This window comes from Aethalodelphis obliquidens, unplaced genomic scaffold, assembly GCF_003676395.1.
Source record: "Aethalodelphis obliquidens isolate GAN/ISIS:26980383/991018 unplaced genomic scaffold, ASM367639v1 scaffold25, whole genome shotgun sequence".
Lineage (NCBI taxonomy): Eukaryota > Metazoa > Chordata > Mammalia > Artiodactyla > Delphinidae > Aethalodelphis > Aethalodelphis obliquidens.
This window is the reverse complement of record NW_020837969.1, coordinates 11,823,629-11,841,480: the sequence shown is the minus strand read 5'-3', so window position 1 is coordinate 11,841,480 and position 17,852 is coordinate 11,823,629. Positions and strand designations below refer to the sequence as shown.

The window sequence follows — 17,852 nt, the reverse complement described above, 5'->3', positions numbered from 1 at the left end:
TCTGATAGACCATGAAAAACACAAAATTATCTTTCTTAACATAAATATGACTGGGTAAATCATCATGCCCATCTTAATGAAATGGATTTAAAAGTTCAAAAGTACTGCAGACCCACAGTTTATCAAGTCACTTTTTTTTCAGGATTTGTAATTTGATCCTGTAAAAGAAGGGGCACATTCCAATTGGCCTGTGCAACACCTCTCTGCCGGTATGTTTGGTAAGTGTGTAACAAAATTGCCTAGAGGTAATAGTTCCTCCAAATATCCTCTTCCACCATCTCTTACACTAGTTAGCAAGACTTATAGACACTGCACTGCCCTAAAATAAAACACACCAAATTTAAACTATGTCAATGTTGACTCATCTCACAGAATGTCCTTTAAAGCTCTAATACTGAGATCCAGAAATATGTATAACCGGTCAAATTTATAAATACTTAAAGATCCAACAGCTTCAAGGCAAACTGGAATAATAACAAATCACCTTAGTCAAAACTGTTTGTCCCCATCAAATGAACTGGTTACCCAGTTTCTTAAAAACAGAGTTCGTGATAATTGTTAATCCATTAACAATTTTAAATAAAAGACATGCTTAACTTTCTTAAGAAGTAGTGGTAAAGATAAGCCAAGCCATATAATTTTATTTCACTTTCTATTTGCTTTACCCAGGCGTTACACAGTCTGGTAATCCTTGCTAGTAAATGCAAATGAGATGATATTAACAAAACATGTAAACTGAAGTAAAAGAGAATCTAAAATGCCTAAATATTTCAAGAATGCATTGCAGTTTCAATAACCTGAAACTCCAAGTATCAGAAAGCAGAAAGAATTACCATACAACTGTAAAAGTCAAATATTTATACAGGTGCCTTAAAAGCCACTGTTGGGTGCACACCATCATCATTGAAATTTACTATCTGTTAAGTAGTTTCAAAGTGCAATAACTGGCTTGGAGCGTGAAGTTTATGACAACAACTAATACATCTGGAGAGACTGTGAAGGCGTGATGCTTGTCATAACTTTCATCAGGTCAGCAACACGCAGCCAGGCTAGAGCAAGACGGGACCTCAGCACAGGTGCCTTTTCTCATTTCAAGAGGGAAACCTAAACCGATATCTTCATGGATAATTTAACAAGGATTGTTCCATAAATTTATAATGTCACTTGTGACTTTCTTATAAATGCTCTTTAGTAGCATTCAAAAACAATATTCTTGAGATAAAAGTAACTGAGAACATGAAGTATGAAACTATTTCAGCTTCAAATTGAGAAAAGGGGGAATGTTTAATAGGAGAAGAACCTAAAAAGGTTATAAACCCCTAAGGCCACATTCCATAAAAAGGTGGAAAGAAATTTCAAAAATGATAAACATCCAAAATTTGGAATTATCCCTAATGGTATATTATTTAAATTTATAAATAGGAATACCTCCTTAATAGTTTACAAATTTACAATTAGGAATATCTCCTCTTATTCTTCCAATAATTCTAACTATAAGAAATTTTCCTTTTCAGGGTAAAGAGAAAAATGGAAAAGAGAAACAACATTTGTGAACATTCAGCTAAACTTCAGTCCCTGAACTTCTTAGATGATGATATTGTTATGTTTCTCCTCTTCACTTCTGAGCAGGAATAAAAAGTGTGTTGAAAACTACAAGAAACCACGCTAAGCTCAAGTCAGCGTTCCTCAATAACCAAGGTTCGGTTCCACTGTTCATTTCACCACTTCTTACTTCAACACAGCATCTGCCTTTTCAAGATCTGAGAGTCAGTTCAAGTTTTCAGGTGAAGATAAACACTAAGCAGTAAACCCCCAAACAAGCGTCTCTAAACTCTGGGGGGCAAAGTCAGTTACACCCACCACCAGGGCTCAGCAAGGAAGGGTGCCCGGGGCCCCCTCAGGCCCAGGGCCTCTGGCCCGACCATGGCGCACCCCGTCAAGAACGTGCAGGCAAGGCTGGGAGCCAAGGACGGCCAGAGAGATGCCACAGGTGGCCTGGACGGCTGGCTGGCCCCGCCTGGCACTTAGGCCTCCTCCTCCGGGAGGCCCAGGGCCGGGCCCCGCCTCCCAGGCCGAATGGACCCTCCAGCCTCTTGCTGGCCAACTTCAGGCGGAGGCGAGCTCGGAGCAGGGCTCAGGGGGCCCCTGTGGGTCCGTGAACTGGACACTGTGACCGCCCAGGGCGTCAATTCCACCCTTCCCTCTGCGCCCAGAGTGTCTAAAGGTCCCGGGGCCGCCGCAGAGCGGGTGGCCAAGAGGGCCCTGGAAGGGGCGGCTGCAACCGGCCCCCTCCAGGGCGCCTGGCCGGCTGACGCAGCCCCGGCTCGGGCAGAAGGTCCCGCGCCGCCTTCCCGGGACCCCTCCCGGCCACCCGGGCCGGTGACGCCCCACGCCCCCCGCGCCGCGGGCGCCGCCGCTCGGCCAGGTCTCCCGGACAACAGCCGCCGCCGCGCTTCCGAGGCGGGTCCCCGCGCCCACCCGCGGCCCGGCAGCCCACCTGTCCCGGGGGTCGATCCAGCTGGTCCTCCGGGTGTTGTGGTCGATGTAGAAGACCTTGCCGTCGTAGTCCCTGGCCTCCTCCCAGCCCCGGGGTAGCGGCAGCTGCCCGCTCCCGGCCCTCCTAGGCATGGTCGGCGGCCTCGCCGGCGAGCGGCGCCTCCATAGGGACCGGGCGCGGGACGCGGCGGGAACGCGACTGCCCGGCCCGACCCGGGCGCCGGCGTGGGGCTGCGGGGCGCGGGGCGCGGCGGGGCCACGCGCGGGGGCGCCTCAGGAAACCCTGCTCTCGGCCCCAGCGGGATCAGTCCACCATGTCTGCGTCGGAGCGGGCGAGCGAACCCTCCTCCTCCTCCTCCTCCTCGCGATCGCCGCCGCTGCCTCCGCCTCTTCCTCCTCCTCCTCCTCCCCGTCCCCCTGTGGCCGCCGAGGGTCGCGGCGCCCAGGCTGCCCGAGCCGCCGCCGTCTGGGCTCGGATCCGGGAAGCTCCGCGGAGCGGCGGCCGTGGCGGCGACGGTCTCCTCATTTGCATACGATTAGCATGCGCCCCGCCCGGGGCCCGCCCCCACCCGCTCCTCCCCTCGCTCGGCTCATCTGCATGCACATTCCTCGCCGCCACATTCCAGGGCTTAACCCTGCCGCTCCCGCGGCACGCTGCGCCTGCCGGGGCGCCGGCCCGAGTCAGGGGCGGAAGGGAGCCGCGGGCCAGGTGGGAGGGAAGACGGAGAAGGAATGCGCTGCTCGCTGCTTCCCCTTGACCCCAAATATCTCCCTACAGCCGACCACTTGGGGTTTTAGAGCTTCGGGACGGGAAAGGCGGCTAAAGAGAAGTCTCCGCAGCCCTCTCCACCGCCTTCCGACTTCTAGGGAAACCACAAGACTTTCGAGAGGAAAGGGGTGGGGAGGCTCTCTTCGGAAGACAAGGTCCCAGCAAACCGAGAAGGCACAAAGGCTCTCCCGCTCCCCCTCGGACCCCGGGGCGTTCCGGGCGGTGGGAAAGTGTGAAAAGCAGAGCCAGCGCTCGAAAGCGCGTCAGTGGCGCGTCCGGGGCGGTGTCGCCCCCGGGGCCTCTGCAGGGCGCCCGGCCCTCCGTAGGGCGCCCGGCCCTCCGTGACCTCAGCCTCGCGGCGGAAAGCGAAGGCGGATCCCGCGGTCCGAGGGCGCCGCGACATGCCTGCCCCGGTGCCCCGCTGCGCGGGAGAAACTCGGGTCAGATTCGGAAAAGCCACTGCACCCCCCCTCCCCCCACACCCCCCGCCGCGGCCGTCGTCGTCGTTGTCGTCGTCGTCCGCCGCGCGCGGGCCTGAGGCGCTCCACACGGGGGCCCTGCGCTGGACGTGCACGCGCCCGGGAGCCAGCCCCTTACGTCCGCCCGCGCCCCGGGAAGTCCCCCGCCCGCGCCCCGGGAAGTCCCCCACCCGGAGCCCCGCCGAGGCCCAGAAGGTGTGGGCGAGCCCGCTGGCAGGAAAACGCGGCGGCCTGGCGGCCAGGCTTTCCTAGACCCTGGATGTGTCCGGGGAGGAACGTGGACTTTCTCTCCTTCTACAAGTATTTATTTATTCAGCAGCTACTACGCCCTGGTCGGCCCTGAGGAGGGTCCGGACGTCGGGCTCCGGGCTGGACGGTTCCATGAGCCGCAGGCCTGGCAGGGCTCGGACACACAGCATTTGTGCCCCCAGCCCCTCGGTCTGGGAGGGAGCCTCCCAGTCCCCAGACTCCTCTCCAGCCAGGTCTACACCACCGTCCCATTCATATTCTTCTGGGTTACTAAGCAGCTGCTTTTAGAGTAAAAACAAAAAACAAAATAAAAAAAACGGAGGAAGACCCGGAGATCATTCACCTTTTGGTGTGAATTCGCTTAATCCTGCCGCCTAATTTGTAAAGACTTCCCCACCTTGTGCGGGACGCAGCGCACAGCAAGGGCTTTCAGGGGGTTTGGAACAACGTCCGCCTCCCTTCCTGGGTGCACAGACCGGTAAGGGAGTCAGGTGAATTGAGATTCTCTACAGCGCGGAGCTGGCGCTGCGCGGTTAGTGTAGCAGCTGCCCTGGAGGCTGGGGACGGCCTTTGGTTCTCCAGGCCGTCGGGGCATCTGCGGTCAATCTCGAAGGTGGAGGGAGGAGGGTGGTCCTCGAGAGGAAGGACGTGGGGTCAGGCTTGGAACAGCTTCACGGCGGGGACTGGACCTGCCGTCTCGGGCGAGGGCCTTAGAAGGGGTTGTATTTGTACTCGGAGCATCTGGGCAGAAACTTTTAACTACTAGAAACTCTAGAGAGAACTCCTGGGAAGGAGCTACCAGAGGTCGCAGGAGTTGGGGAACGGAGTCACCCAAGATGAACTCACTTACTGTATCTTTCTAGGTCTTCCTCGTTTACACCCAGGAAACTAGGCTTCGCCTGTAACAAAGGGAAGCCCCCGCTTCCAGGTCCTGTGTTCAGCCCCACTCCATTGATAAGGAAGTGATCACACAAGGCAAGCTTCTCCTGTTCAGGTGAGATGTGACATCCTAGTGGATAATCTTAAGGTTGTACTTATGAATGCTGTGAAAAAGATGAGACCTGGCTAAAACTAATCTCTCACACCACTGAGTGAACGAGGTGCTTTGTTTTGGACTGGTCTATACTGGCCCATTAGCATGGCCAAAATTTGTGTTATGGTATACTAATAACATCATTTGGCAACCCAGCCAAGCCATTCTTGTTTAAACCTTGCTTCCTGCTGTGCTTTCCCCCCTCAAAAAAAAACAGTTAGAAAACATGAATTATATTAAAATGTCTGCATCCTACTGTTAAAAAAAAAAAAAGTAACACACTTTGCTGTTGCCACAATTTAGTTTGTTTCACTGGAATGAACTACTGCCCAATACTTCTCGGTGTTATTTCACATTTGATAAGCTTTCAGGTAAGTATTCTTACCCAACTTCTAAAACCGATGAGGAACCCAAAATGGCACACAGCGGTAAATGACATTTATTGTTCTATAAATCTCAAGACTTCAAAAAGGGACCCTAAATAGACAAACAAAACTCTGAAGCATTTAAGAGGCAAGCTCGCTTCTTCTCCCCCACTGGGTGGCACAGGAAACATTTGGTCACACAAAAGCAGTTAAGATGACAGAAAGGAAAATTGCTCCTCTGCAGGGTTTTTTTGTCTTGATCAAGTTTTCACTCTGCTGTTCTGAGTTCACCCAGTTTACACAGTACCATCCCTTCGGAAAATTCCTAGTGGTTAAGACAATGAAGATTATCCCTAGTTTATAGATGGATACATTTAGATTTCATTTGGTTCCAGTTGATCATTGGCACAGAAGGATGATGCTGTCTGCTGTCCTGGATACCAGATTACCACAGTCTATGGCAGCACTAGCCGCTGAAGAGTCTGTTTTCTGGCCTTCAATTCCCTTTTCTCCCAGCTTTACATTTTCTCTGGTACTAATAGTCTGTGGGGAGGTGAGCTGCCATTAAACAAAGCTCCCACGTCAACGTCCAAATCCTGCGTGGCAGGAAAATTAGCGGTATCAAAAATGGGAGTAGACAGTGAAATTTATTTCAACAGATAATTAGTTATAACTATCCAAATTTAAAATATGTATACTTTTAATCCAGCAATCCCAGTGCTACAGGTTTACCTACGGATATTAAAATTCCTCAGGATTTGCAAGGATGTTCATTGTAGCATGCTTCATAATAACAAAACTGGAAAAACCACCAGCATCCATCATTAAGGGACTAAGTAAGTGAATTATCCATACTCAGCAGGCATATTAAAAGCATTGCATAAAAATGTATGTGCTGATAATGTGTGTGCTGATCCTGGAAAGATGTCCAGGATCTTTAAGTGAAAAAAAGCAAGGTGCAAAAACCACTTGCTTGTTAACTTCACTGGAGGTGGAGCCAATCATAAAATTTAAAGAACACAGCCTCCTATATACTTCCTTAGTGTCAAAGGGAGAATTCAGACAGTAAATTAAGAGAATGGGGACTGTCAGAAAGGTCTCGTCAAAGCAGTATACATAAGGAAAACGATCATTAAAAGGGATGGGGTCGAGATGAGTGGACATGATTCCAAAATGGACCGGCGTGGCAGGGCGTGCTTGTAGGAGGAAATGGATATTGGAAACTCCAAGGTGAATCTGGTGTGCAAGATCCCAAGACTGGCTGGAGCCGTCTAGTTAGGAGGCTGGTGTGGTAATATAGGTATGAGAGAGATAAAGGTCTGGATTAGAAATAAAGTGAGGAAGGCATGAAAAGGAATGATCCGGCAAGAATTCGCTACTGATTAGATTAAGCAGTAAGTCGACCACAAGGAGGAATCTGGTATGAGTCCAAGATTTTAGGCCATCAAGAGAAACTCAAATAGCTGAAATAAATGAGGAAGTCCAAAGGGGGATCTGATATGGGGTTTGATTTTAGAAATTAGAGATACCCAGCAGAAAGTTAAAGGTCGGGACTCAAGCTCAAACAAAAGGTCAGGACTGCAAATACATGGTCAAATGTCACCCATCTGAAATTCTGTAAAGGGCTGAGGATTCAAGATTGAATCTTGGGAAAGAAACATCAGTATAAGTCTAATAGCATTAAGTAACCCATCTATAGTCCTGTATTTGGCCTGTAATTCTTCAGTAATTTGATGTGATTTAATTTATTTCTTTGTAAAATGTGGTCTCCATTTTCAGTGATGTGTGTAAGAATTCATTACTAGCGTGTAATCCATCTCTGAATGAATTATTGTTATAAACTTTAAGCTTAAGCTATTGAATCAACTCATGTGTAGGACAAGATGAACTGGTTTTCAATATTTTAATATCTCCTGTCTCCTCAAGGAGATCAGGGATTATATCAACTGGAACTTCTAAATAAGGATAACTTTTTCTTTCCTGAATCAAGCTAGTGACTTTTTTGTTTTTGTTTTTGCTCTTCTGCAACCGAAACGTTAAAATAAATAACATCTCTAGGTATTATGAATCAGTAGCCCTAATCCACAATTCCTAAATCTTATTGTCTAGACAGTCCTGAAAAAGATAGGCATATGAGCGTTAAGAATTCCCAGTGCCAAGCCAGACCAGAAACCTCGATAACCACAGCCACTTCCCTGCCAGTTACTCATTATAGCAACACCTTGGGCAACAGCAATCATTCCAGTTCAGTAGCAAGTAAGCAACATCAAACAGGTTAGATTTTACCTTACTCACTGCAGAGGGAGACCCACATTGAGCGAATGCTGTGGTTGCTAAAGAGATAGAAAACATTTAATAGCTGTCTTATTAACTAAAAGGAACAAAAGCTCCAATGCCATGTTTGTATGTGTGAGGCTCTCAGAGGGTACCTCTTGTATACTCTGTGGGGTAGACTCTTAGAATAAATATTCACTGACATTCTTTCTTACATAATGAAAAAATATAAGGTTCCATTTTCCTTTTACCATCTTTAATTTGCATTTTTCCCCCATTCCAACTTTATAATCCACGAAAAACAGCTTCTTTAAAAGACGGGATGGTATTCCCTCATCCCTATCTTTTAAAACTATTTCATATCTCCTTTCCTATCCCTCTGAATTTTCCATTAAAATCTTTATTTCTACTTATTATTTCTCAGTCTTTCTCTCTTTCTCCACTTCATCCTCTCTCTTTCTCTTAGTTCTTGATTTCCTGATGTTGACTCAATGCTGTGAATTTGGCTTTAAGAAATTTAACTGCAGTATAATCTCCCAAATTTGTCTGATTTAGGGATATTCAAATTGAATAAGGAGAAAAATTGGTCTATGTAATAAAACATGTTCAAAGAAGTGTATTTTGCCAATAAACGTATGGAAAGTTGCTCAACATCATTAAGAACCAGTGAAATGAAAACTAAAACCACAGTGAGATACTCATGTAGCTGCTACACTGGCAAAAACTGAAGTTTAAAAATATCAGGTGTTGGTAAGAATGTGGAGCGACAGGTATTGTCATCAGTGACGGGTGGCAATACAAATTGGTACAGACACAGTTTGGCCATATCTAGGAAAATTGAGGATATCCACATCCTTTGACCTAGTGATTCCATTCCTAGGTATATCCCTAGAGAAATTCACACCTATATGCTCCAGATCCACGTACAAGAAATGTTTAGGGTGTATTATTTACAGTAGCCTAAAAGTGAAGCATGCAACTGTCTGATAAAGAATGTAGTGGATAAATATATTGTGTGGTTTATTTATGCAATACAGTAGAGCAATGATAAATGGATGAACTATAGCTACACAAAACCCCTTCGGTAAATCTTTAAAAATATAATGTTGGGTAAAAGAAGCAAGAAACAAAAGAATTTGTACAGAGAGATTTCATTCATATAAAGTTCACAAAAACAGGTAAAACCAAACTATATTGATTAGAGATGTGTATGTAAGAGGTGAAAGTATAAAGAAAAACGAGGAAATAAGTACCGCAAAGGTCAACATAGTGCTTACTTCTAAAGGGAGGGATAATGTTGAACTTGGGGAGAAGGACATGGGGAGAGGAATTCTGTTAATGTTCTGAGGTTTTTTTAAACCTGTTTGCTTTATCTTTTTTGTTAAACTATATGCACATGTTTATACACTTTTCTGTATGTATGTTACATTTCTCTTTCTCTCTCTCTCACACACACACACACACGGAAATACTATAGTTTTATCTTGAAGCGTCGGAATACCCAAGACCTGGGAAACCTGCTTTAATGAACAGATGAAAATTGTACTTGTAATTGGCACATTCAGTGTGTGAATGCAAATGCCCCACTAAAGGTTATTCTTTCTAAAATAGAGTAAGCTCCCTTATTTGTTTATTTACAGATGTTGAGACATATATACAAATAAGGTCCAATTACAATAATTCTGTAAAACGAAGCTATATCCTTCAAATTCGTATCCTGTACCAGAACTTCTTAAAACCATAAGAAATTATGCACAGCAATAATTCTACACAACCAATATTCTGTCTGGCTGCTAAACACTTTCAGTTTTAAAATGGCCTGACTACTGTTCCACTGGTGTCCTGGGGGGAGGGGGAGGGGCAGCGGGTAGGCCAGCGGAGGCCCGACTTTACTGAACTGTGCTGTGCATGCCAGTTTTTTTAGCTCTCACCCTTCAGCTCACTCAACTCTTTTTGTAGAAAACATCCAAATCACCTCTTCTAGAATTTACCTAGACCACCAAATCACAAAATAAAATAAGTCCCTCACTCATCCATTCAACTTCTATTGCACACTTAATATGAACAGGGTTCTGAAAACTAAAGGCTGAACAAGAACAAGGTCCCTGCTCGATTGCAACAGTACTGGTTCTCAGTATTTGGGTATTCCCATGCATTGTGGTGTTTTTGTGTCTTTAAATATCTGTAATTTTGTTGGTGTAATACCGTTATTTTAATATTTAAAAAATAAAAAATTGGAGCCATTTACTTCTTGAGACACACCCAAGAAATTTAGATTATTTTTATTTTGAAAAATGTGAAAACTACAGAAAAATTGAAAGAATAATAAAATGAATACCTGTGTAAGCATCTTCCAGATCCACCAGGCGATATTAACATGTTGCCATGTTACTATCTCTTTTATATCTCTGTTTGTAGATAAAGGCTTTTTTATTCAACCATTTAAAGTAAAAATAAGGACATCCTCTGACATAACCATAGTATTATTATCAACCCCCAGATTAAAATTGATATAATAAATACTACTTAATATACAGTCCATATCCACATTTCCCCAATTACCCTAAAGCGTCCTGTACAGCTGTTTGTTGTTTTTTAAACAGGATGCCGTCAAGGACACCACGTGGCACTTAATTGTCCTGTCTCTTTAGTCTCCTCCAATCTTGAACATCCCCCTGCTTTCATGACAATGATGAAGAGTCTAGGCTGGCAGTTTTGCAAAATATCCCACAATCTGGGTTTAGATGATTTCCTCAAGATTCAGATGAAAATCCTTGTCCAGAAAACTCCATGGTTAGGTTTATATTTCCCACCTCATCACATCAGGAGGCCTGTGATGTCAGTTTTGTCCCATTGTTGGTCCCACGCATCACTGAATGATGCAAAGTGGCATCTGACAGGTGTATCTGATACCACTGCAAAGGCCTCTTTTCTCCTCTGTACTAATAACTATCTGTGGGGTTATACTTTAAGACTATATGAATATCCTTTTCCCAAACAAATCTTTCACCCATGCATTTGGCATTTATTCAGGAGCCATGCATACATCATACATAATTACATACATCAATTATTACATTCATGGTTCCAAAATGGTGGGTTTTTTCCTTACATTTACCAGCCAGCATTTTTATGTGAAGAACTTTCCCTATCTCTTTCTGCCATGATTGTTGTTATTTTTTTATCACTAGGGACACGTTTTTTCTTGTAGTAAAATAAATGTAATACCTACCATTTTAATCATTTTTAAGTGTACAGTTTAGGGGCCTTAAGTACATTCACACTGTTGTGCAACCATCACCACCATCCGTCTCCAGGACTCCGTCTTCCCCACGTGAACTCTGTGCCCCTTAAACACTAAGTCCCCATGCTCCCCCCTCCCCCGTTCCTGGCAACTGCACCATCTTTTTTTTACGCTCAAATTGTCTTAGATTTGGCCTATGGGAGCTCCTTCATTGTATTTCCTGTGTTCTCTGACATGTCCCCATCATTCTTTTTTTTTAATATAAATTTATTTATTTATTTATCTCTGGCTGCGTTGGGTCTTTGTTGCTGCGTGCAGGCTTTCTCTAGTTGTGGTGAACGGGGGCTACTCTTTGTTGCTGTGCGCGGGCTTCTCATTGCAGTGGCTTCTCTTGTTGCAGAGCATGGGCTCTAGGCGTGCGGGCTTCAGTAGTTGTGGCTCGCAGGCTCAGTAGTCGTGGCTTGCAGGCTCTAGAGCTCAGGCTCAGTAGTTGTGGCTCGCAGGCTCTAGAGCGCAGCCTCAGTAGTTGTGGCGCATGGACTTAGTTGCTCCGCAGCATGTGGGATCTTCCCGGACCAGGGCTCAAACCCGTGTCCCCTGCATTGGCAGGCGGACTCTCAACCACTGCACCACCCGGGAAGTCCCATATCCCCATCATTCTTTGAGCATTTCCTTGTTTTCTGGCACAAGAAGATTTTCCAGGCTCCCTTTAATCCTTTCCCTGTCCCAGAGCTTGACTCAGCCATTTCTCCAAGGACCCCAGGTCCTTTTAGTGGGCAGTGAATGGTATCTAGAAACTAACATCTGAGCATCTAGGTGAAGTCACCGATATTGGAGGGTCACCCAGGCCCTCTTAGTAGATACATGTACATGCTTATCTATTTCTCTGTCAAAAACCACGAGTTCATATGAATTCCTTCAGTTCAAACTCAACATCACAGCACTCACTCCAGTTTTGTTTCCTTTCCGTGTTTGTAACGCCCTTCTCGAACAGGGAGAAAACTGACTCTCCTTCTCCTCAGTGTATTTATGTATTTAATCGATACCCCTGAACGTAACCAGCCTCCCAAGGCTGCCACTGTGCCTTCCCCGATGATACCACCACCCACCCACCCCCGTGGCCTGCACACCTCGCGTTCAGCCCACGCCCTCCCAGAAGCCTCTCCTACCCTCTGTGGGCTCCCGCACCCGGTGCTGGGCCACTCTGCCGTGCAGGAGCCCTCCTCACCCCACTCAAGCTCCCATACCCCACACCAGGGCACCCGACGCCCTCAAACGACTCATCTGCTCCGGCTCTGACACCCCACGCTGGGCTGCACCTCCACGAGGACACCATCTCTGTGCTGCTTGTTTTACTGCCCTTCCAAGCACACACTCTTCTTACCCTTCTTGGTAAGTCCCACATCCCATACCAGGCGGACTACCCATCTGCTTGGACGTCCCCCCCGCTAGGGCTCTGACTCTCACACTCGTAAGAGTAGCGTTTCTCACAACTTCAGTAGAACCTTGGTAACCTCTTGGTAACCTTGTTAAAAAGGAAGATTGGGCTTCCCTGGTGGCACAGTGGTTGAGAGTCCGCCTGCCGATGCAGGGGACACGGGTTCGTGCCCCGGTCCGGGAAGATCCCACATGCCGCGGAGCGGCTGGGCCCGTGAGCCATGGCCGCTGAGCCTGCGCGTCCGGAGCCTGTGCTCCGCAGCGGGAGAGGCCACAACAGTGAGAGGCCCGCGTACGAAAAAAAAAAAAAAGGAAAAAAATGCAGATTGCCGGGTCCCACTCCCAGAGATTATGATTCAGTCAATTGAAATGAGATGGTGAGATCCACATCCTCAACAGGTGCTTCTGATGCAAGTGGTCTGAGTGACAATTTAAGAAATTCTGTTTTCATCTGGAATAACAGCATCAAAAGATAAGCACGTTTAATACTTTGACAAGTATTGCCAAACCGTCTGCCTGAAAGGCTGTACCACGTTGTGGTTCCACTGGCTGTGCATAGCAGTGCACTGTCCCAAACCTTTCAGCATACCCCTCTAAGGGGAGGTGCTTCACGAACATTGGGTGTGTGGGGGGAGCGGGGGATCCTCTTCCCTGGGCCTCAGTTTCCTTATGAAATCAGAATCTTGGATTAAATCAATGCTTCCAAACTTTCCTGATGATGAACATCACTTGGAAGTCTTGTTAAAAATCCAGATTTGCAGGATCAGGTCTACTGCATCAGACTCTCTAGGGGAAGGGAGTGGGAATCTGTTTGTTTAACAGTAATTCCGAGCTTCTCTTGAATAAGTTCCACGTTACTCCTTTGACTAAGTGAGTTTTGTAAATATTGCTCTGATCGACTTTGAATGTTCCCTCCGGTTCTATAATATTTTAATTTCACCTGACTGTACAAGACCTTTTGTTTTAATTATGAACCAATAGCCGTGAACTTTAGAGGAAAAAGTACAAGCTGTCTGCAGAGCAGCTATAATGCTCAAATAAGATATACGTGGATGATAAATTCAAGACATGTCTTTTACATCTTTGTGAAGGCTAAATATTTCAGATATTTTTACATTTTTAAAGAAACTGCCACTGCAAAGATTTAAAATATTCCTAAAATGTCAAGGTGGCATACTAATACTCCTGTGCCGCTTTCTCATTGGAATTATTAAAGAAATGGACTACTACATAATAAAAGAAAAACTTCAGACCTGAAGGAAGATCAGACTTCAAGTAAAAGAAAGTTTTGAAGTTCTCAAGTTTCTCAGTGAAAAGGAAATAAGTCCAGTTGAAAACAGTAATAATGATAAAAGAGGATTGAAAGTAGATCTTATGACACCACGCTGAATGAATGATGTGTAATTTGGAGAAGTTATGGTTAAAGAGGTTGCTGCAGAGGAATGCATTGATTCATCTAAAACAAATATTAAACTGAAGATTTTCCATATTGAAGTGATTTTTCTTTATGTATTATATTGATTTATGAGTCATATTTACAGACACTCTTAAAATTGGAAGTCATCAGGTCACTGTTGGCTATTGGATATTTTGGTCAAATAAATCTTCTGTTATAGACTTTTTTAAAAAAAGTTACTTATTGGGACTTCCCGGGTGGTGCAGTGGTTAAGAATCCGCCTGCCAATGCAGGGGACACAGGTTCGAGCCCTGGTCCAGGAAGATCCCACATGCCATGGAGCAACTAAGGCTGTGTGCCACAACTACTAAGCCTGCGCTCTAGAGCCTGTGAGCCACAACTACTGAAGCCTGCGCGCCACAACTACTGAAGTCTGCGTGCCTAGAGTCTGTGCTCCGCAACAAGAGAAGCCACTGCAATGAGAAGCCCGCACACCACAACCAAGAGTAGCCCCCACTTGTTGCAACTAGAGAAAGCCCGCTCGCAGCAACGAAGACCCAGTACAGACAAAAATAAATAAACAAATATTTTTTAAAAAGTTAATTATTTAGCACTTACCATGAGCCACCATCCCAAATGCTTTGCTTCTGTAAACTCATTTTCTCTTCCATCAACTCTATGGAGTATGTACTTTCATGACTCCTTTTTGAGAGGAGAGGAAACTGAGGCACAGATCACTTGACTTGTTTGCCCACAAACACATGGCTATTAAGTGATGAAGCTGGAAGTCAAACCCAAGGGGACTGACTTTGGGACCTGTGTTCTTGGCCACATCACAGCAGGGTGGTGGTTAGTGTGGACAATTGTTATGAAGAGCACATTGCTTCCTTTACTTTCTGTCTTCATTCAAAATTGAGTCATTATTATTAGCAAACGTTTAGGTAGACCCGAGCCAGGTTTCTCACTGTCCAAAAAAAGTTACAAATAAGCAAGGGGGAAATCTAGAGTGAACCCTGTGGTACTAGAATAGTGTTGGAGACATCAGTATGAACTCAAGTTTTCATGGGTAGTTCAATATAGGAAGATAGGAAAGTAGATAGATAGATAGAAATATGAGTGTATCCATGGGTTTATCTACACACATGTACTTCCTGGCTTATATCATTAGAGGACCTAGAAACAACGGCACCTCAGTAGCAAGAACTTGCTACTAAGGACGCAGTACCAAGGACAAGCATCCACATCTTGGTTTCTAACACCATTTTCCAATAAAAGGAACCAAGGATCCTTGGAGAAGTGCCTGATTCTAGGGAGAGAGCAGGGAAAATATAGGATGTGCCTGGAGCATCTTGTAGTACAAGAAAGTAAAGAAGTTCCCAGAGAGCAAAACAATGGGATATATCAAAGGGACATAGGAGCCAACTGTTATGATTGTATTTTCTTAGATTCTGTATTTGTCCACTTGGCATTCAGTCATCACAAGGCCAAACTAAACAGCCAAGGTTGTTTTCATCTCCCCTATCATCCAGCTTTTGTGGGTGTGTGAAAATCATATTACAAACCCTCCAGCCAACCCCAGATCCATATCCCCCATCACCTCTTTTTTTTTTTTTTTTTTTGCGGTACGCGGGCCTCTCACTGCTGTGGCCTCTCCCGTTGCAGAGCACAGGCTCCGGACGCACAGGCTCAGCGGCCATGGCTCACGGGCCCAGCCGCTCCGCGGCATGTGGGATCTTCCCGGACCGGGGCACAAATCCGTGTCCACCGCATCGGCAGGCGGACTCCCAACCACTGCGCCACCAGGGAAGCATCCCCCATCACCTCTTTTATTTAATTCTCACACACCAAGCCAGTATTTCCCCAGCTCTTTATCAACCCCCGGCCAGGTACCAGACAACCAAGGACAGCCTCTAGGCTTCAAAGCCCATACTAAAGGACTTCCCTTGTGGCGCAGTGGTTAAGAATCCACCTGCCAATGCAGGGGACACGGGTTCGATCCCTGGTCCGGGAAGATCCCACATGCCGCGGAGCAACTAAGCCCGTGAGCCACAACTACTGAAGCCCGCGTGCGTAGAGCCCGTGCTCCGCAACAAGAGAAGCCACTGCAATAAGAAGCCCACAAAGAGTAGCCCCCGCTCACCACAACTAGAGAAAGCCCGCATGCAGCAACAAAGACCCAACGCAGCCAAAAATAAATACATAAATAAATAATTTAAAAACAAACAAAAACAAAGCCCATGCTAGAATTATTCAGACTAATCCTAAGCTTTGCCTTTCCCAGGGAAAACCCAGGAAATTCTGTGGCCTGTGCTCTCCCCATGCTCCTGCTGCTGCCCTGACCAAGCCTAGTGCTTCCCCATGTGGCCCCACGTGCTGTAGTGTGTTCCCTTCTTTTGGAAAATGTAAGTAACAACTTCTTTCAATGGCATTAGCCTCTCCGTGTTCACTTAGTCACCTCCATGAGTTAAAATCCCACAGGTATATTTTAACACAACTGGCACAATGAGCAGGGTGACTCAGTGTTCTGTAGAGGGACATGCCTCTAGGTGGCTCTTGGCTTGCAAACTGGATTCACCCAAGAGCCAGTTCTGCCTGGGAAGACACACTGGCTGCTGGTGCCCACGTGCTTTAGCTGTCACCGCTGTATGCTGTGTCTGCTGTATGCTGCCGTGGTATTCCAAACTAGATTGTAAGAGGACTTCAAAGGCGCACACCTTTGCCGTCAACCTCATTGGTCTTAGGTGCTGAAGTCTAGGTTGGCAGTTACCCTCATTCCCTAGTTGGTGCCTTTCACTGGACAGTTTGGTCCACTGGGCCAAACCTGGTTTCCCCCATTCAATAAACGTAGGTTCCAGGCAGTGACCCCAGGCTGATTAGGATAAGGCAAAAACTCCCCCACAAAAGGAACAAGGACAGGCTTCCTCCAATGAGACTGTGTTGGGGGCAAGTCTGTCCAATCTACCCAACAGCCTTGAAGACGGCCGTGGGCAATCAGCCTCCCTGTTGGAGTCTACCCTCCCTTCAGTGATTCACCACACTGGCAGCCCTTCTAGAGGGTGTCTTTATGGAGATATCTCTAAATGTGCAAAGACCATCATTGCCTTTTGCAGGAGGTTGGTTGGTCTACCTATATGGGAGGAGGCTGCACTGTTTGCTGTCTTGAGATTTCTTCCAGATCTATGATTCCAACTTGATAGGAATTTTATTTAATTCAATTCACACAACGTTGGCTAGTAATCTATGAATACCAAGAAATATATATCATATGGACTGTTTTGAAATATTGTATAGTTCGTATGTAACAACCTTTATTGTATGATACAATCAAACCACATGAAATAACATTTTTTAGTACAAGCAAGAGTGATTACTGTAAAGCAATTATACTCCAATAAAGATGTTACCAAAAAAATGATTAGAATTTTTTTAAACACCAGACAAAAATCTTTAAGTAGTACTAATCCTAAACAATTTTGCTTGCTTTTCCAGTTTATGTGGAGTGATTATGCCTTTCAAACATCCAGTATTCTTTTTTGTTTGTTTCTTTGTTTGTTTTTGTTTTTTTTGCTGTACGTGGGCCTCTCACTGCTGTGGCCTCTCCCGTTGCGGAGCACGGGCTCAGGACGCACAGGCCCAGTGGCCACGGCCCATGAGCCCAGCCTCTCCATGGCACGTGGGATCCTCCCGGACCGGGGCACGAACCCACGTCCCCCACATCAGCAGGCAGACTCTCAACCACTGCACCACCAGGGAAGCCCCCATCCAGTATTCTTGAATCGCTCTTTTGTGCTAGACACTGAACTGGGGGGTTAAATGCTCAAAGAAATAGGATTCTAGAGACCCAATACAATAAATTATTTAAGGTATATAAAGGAGGTGCACATAAAGCCTATTTCAATACATAATGCAACACATCTGTACCCAATCATTGGCTAAAAGTTTTTGTTTGTTTAACACTGTATGGCATAAATCACAGCAAGATCCTTTTTGACCCACCTCCTAGAGAAATGGAAATAAAAACAAAAATAAACAAATGAGACCTAATGAAACTTAAAAGCTTTTGCACAGCAAAGGAAACCATAAACAAGACGAAAAGACAGCCCTCAGAAT

At 45.9% G+C, this 17,852-nt stretch overlaps 1 protein-coding gene and 1 long non-coding RNA gene across 2 annotated transcripts in view; one reads left to right on the top strand and one right to left on the bottom strand.

The window, feature by feature from the left end:
- WWC2 (WW and C2 domain containing 2) overlaps positions 1-2,975 on the bottom strand; it is a 166,409-nt gene extending 163,434 nt beyond the window's left edge. The window contains exon 1 of the mRNA XM_027122583.1: positions 2,498-2,975. Coding sequence (XP_026978384.1) covers positions 2,498-2,628 — 131 coding nt within the window. The 5' untranslated portion in view covers positions 2,629-2,975. The remainder of the gene's footprint in view (positions 1-2,497) is intronic.
- A 113-nt stretch (positions 2,976-3,088) lies between these two features.
- On the top strand, positions 3,089-17,343 carry LOC113628745 (uncharacterized). The gene is made up of 4 exons (XR_003436217.1): positions 3,089-4,471; positions 4,857-4,987; positions 16,024-16,144; positions 17,232-17,343. It is a non-coding gene; the product is annotated as an uncharacterized LOC113628745 (long non-coding RNA).
- Positions 17,344-17,852: the final 509 nt, after the last annotated feature.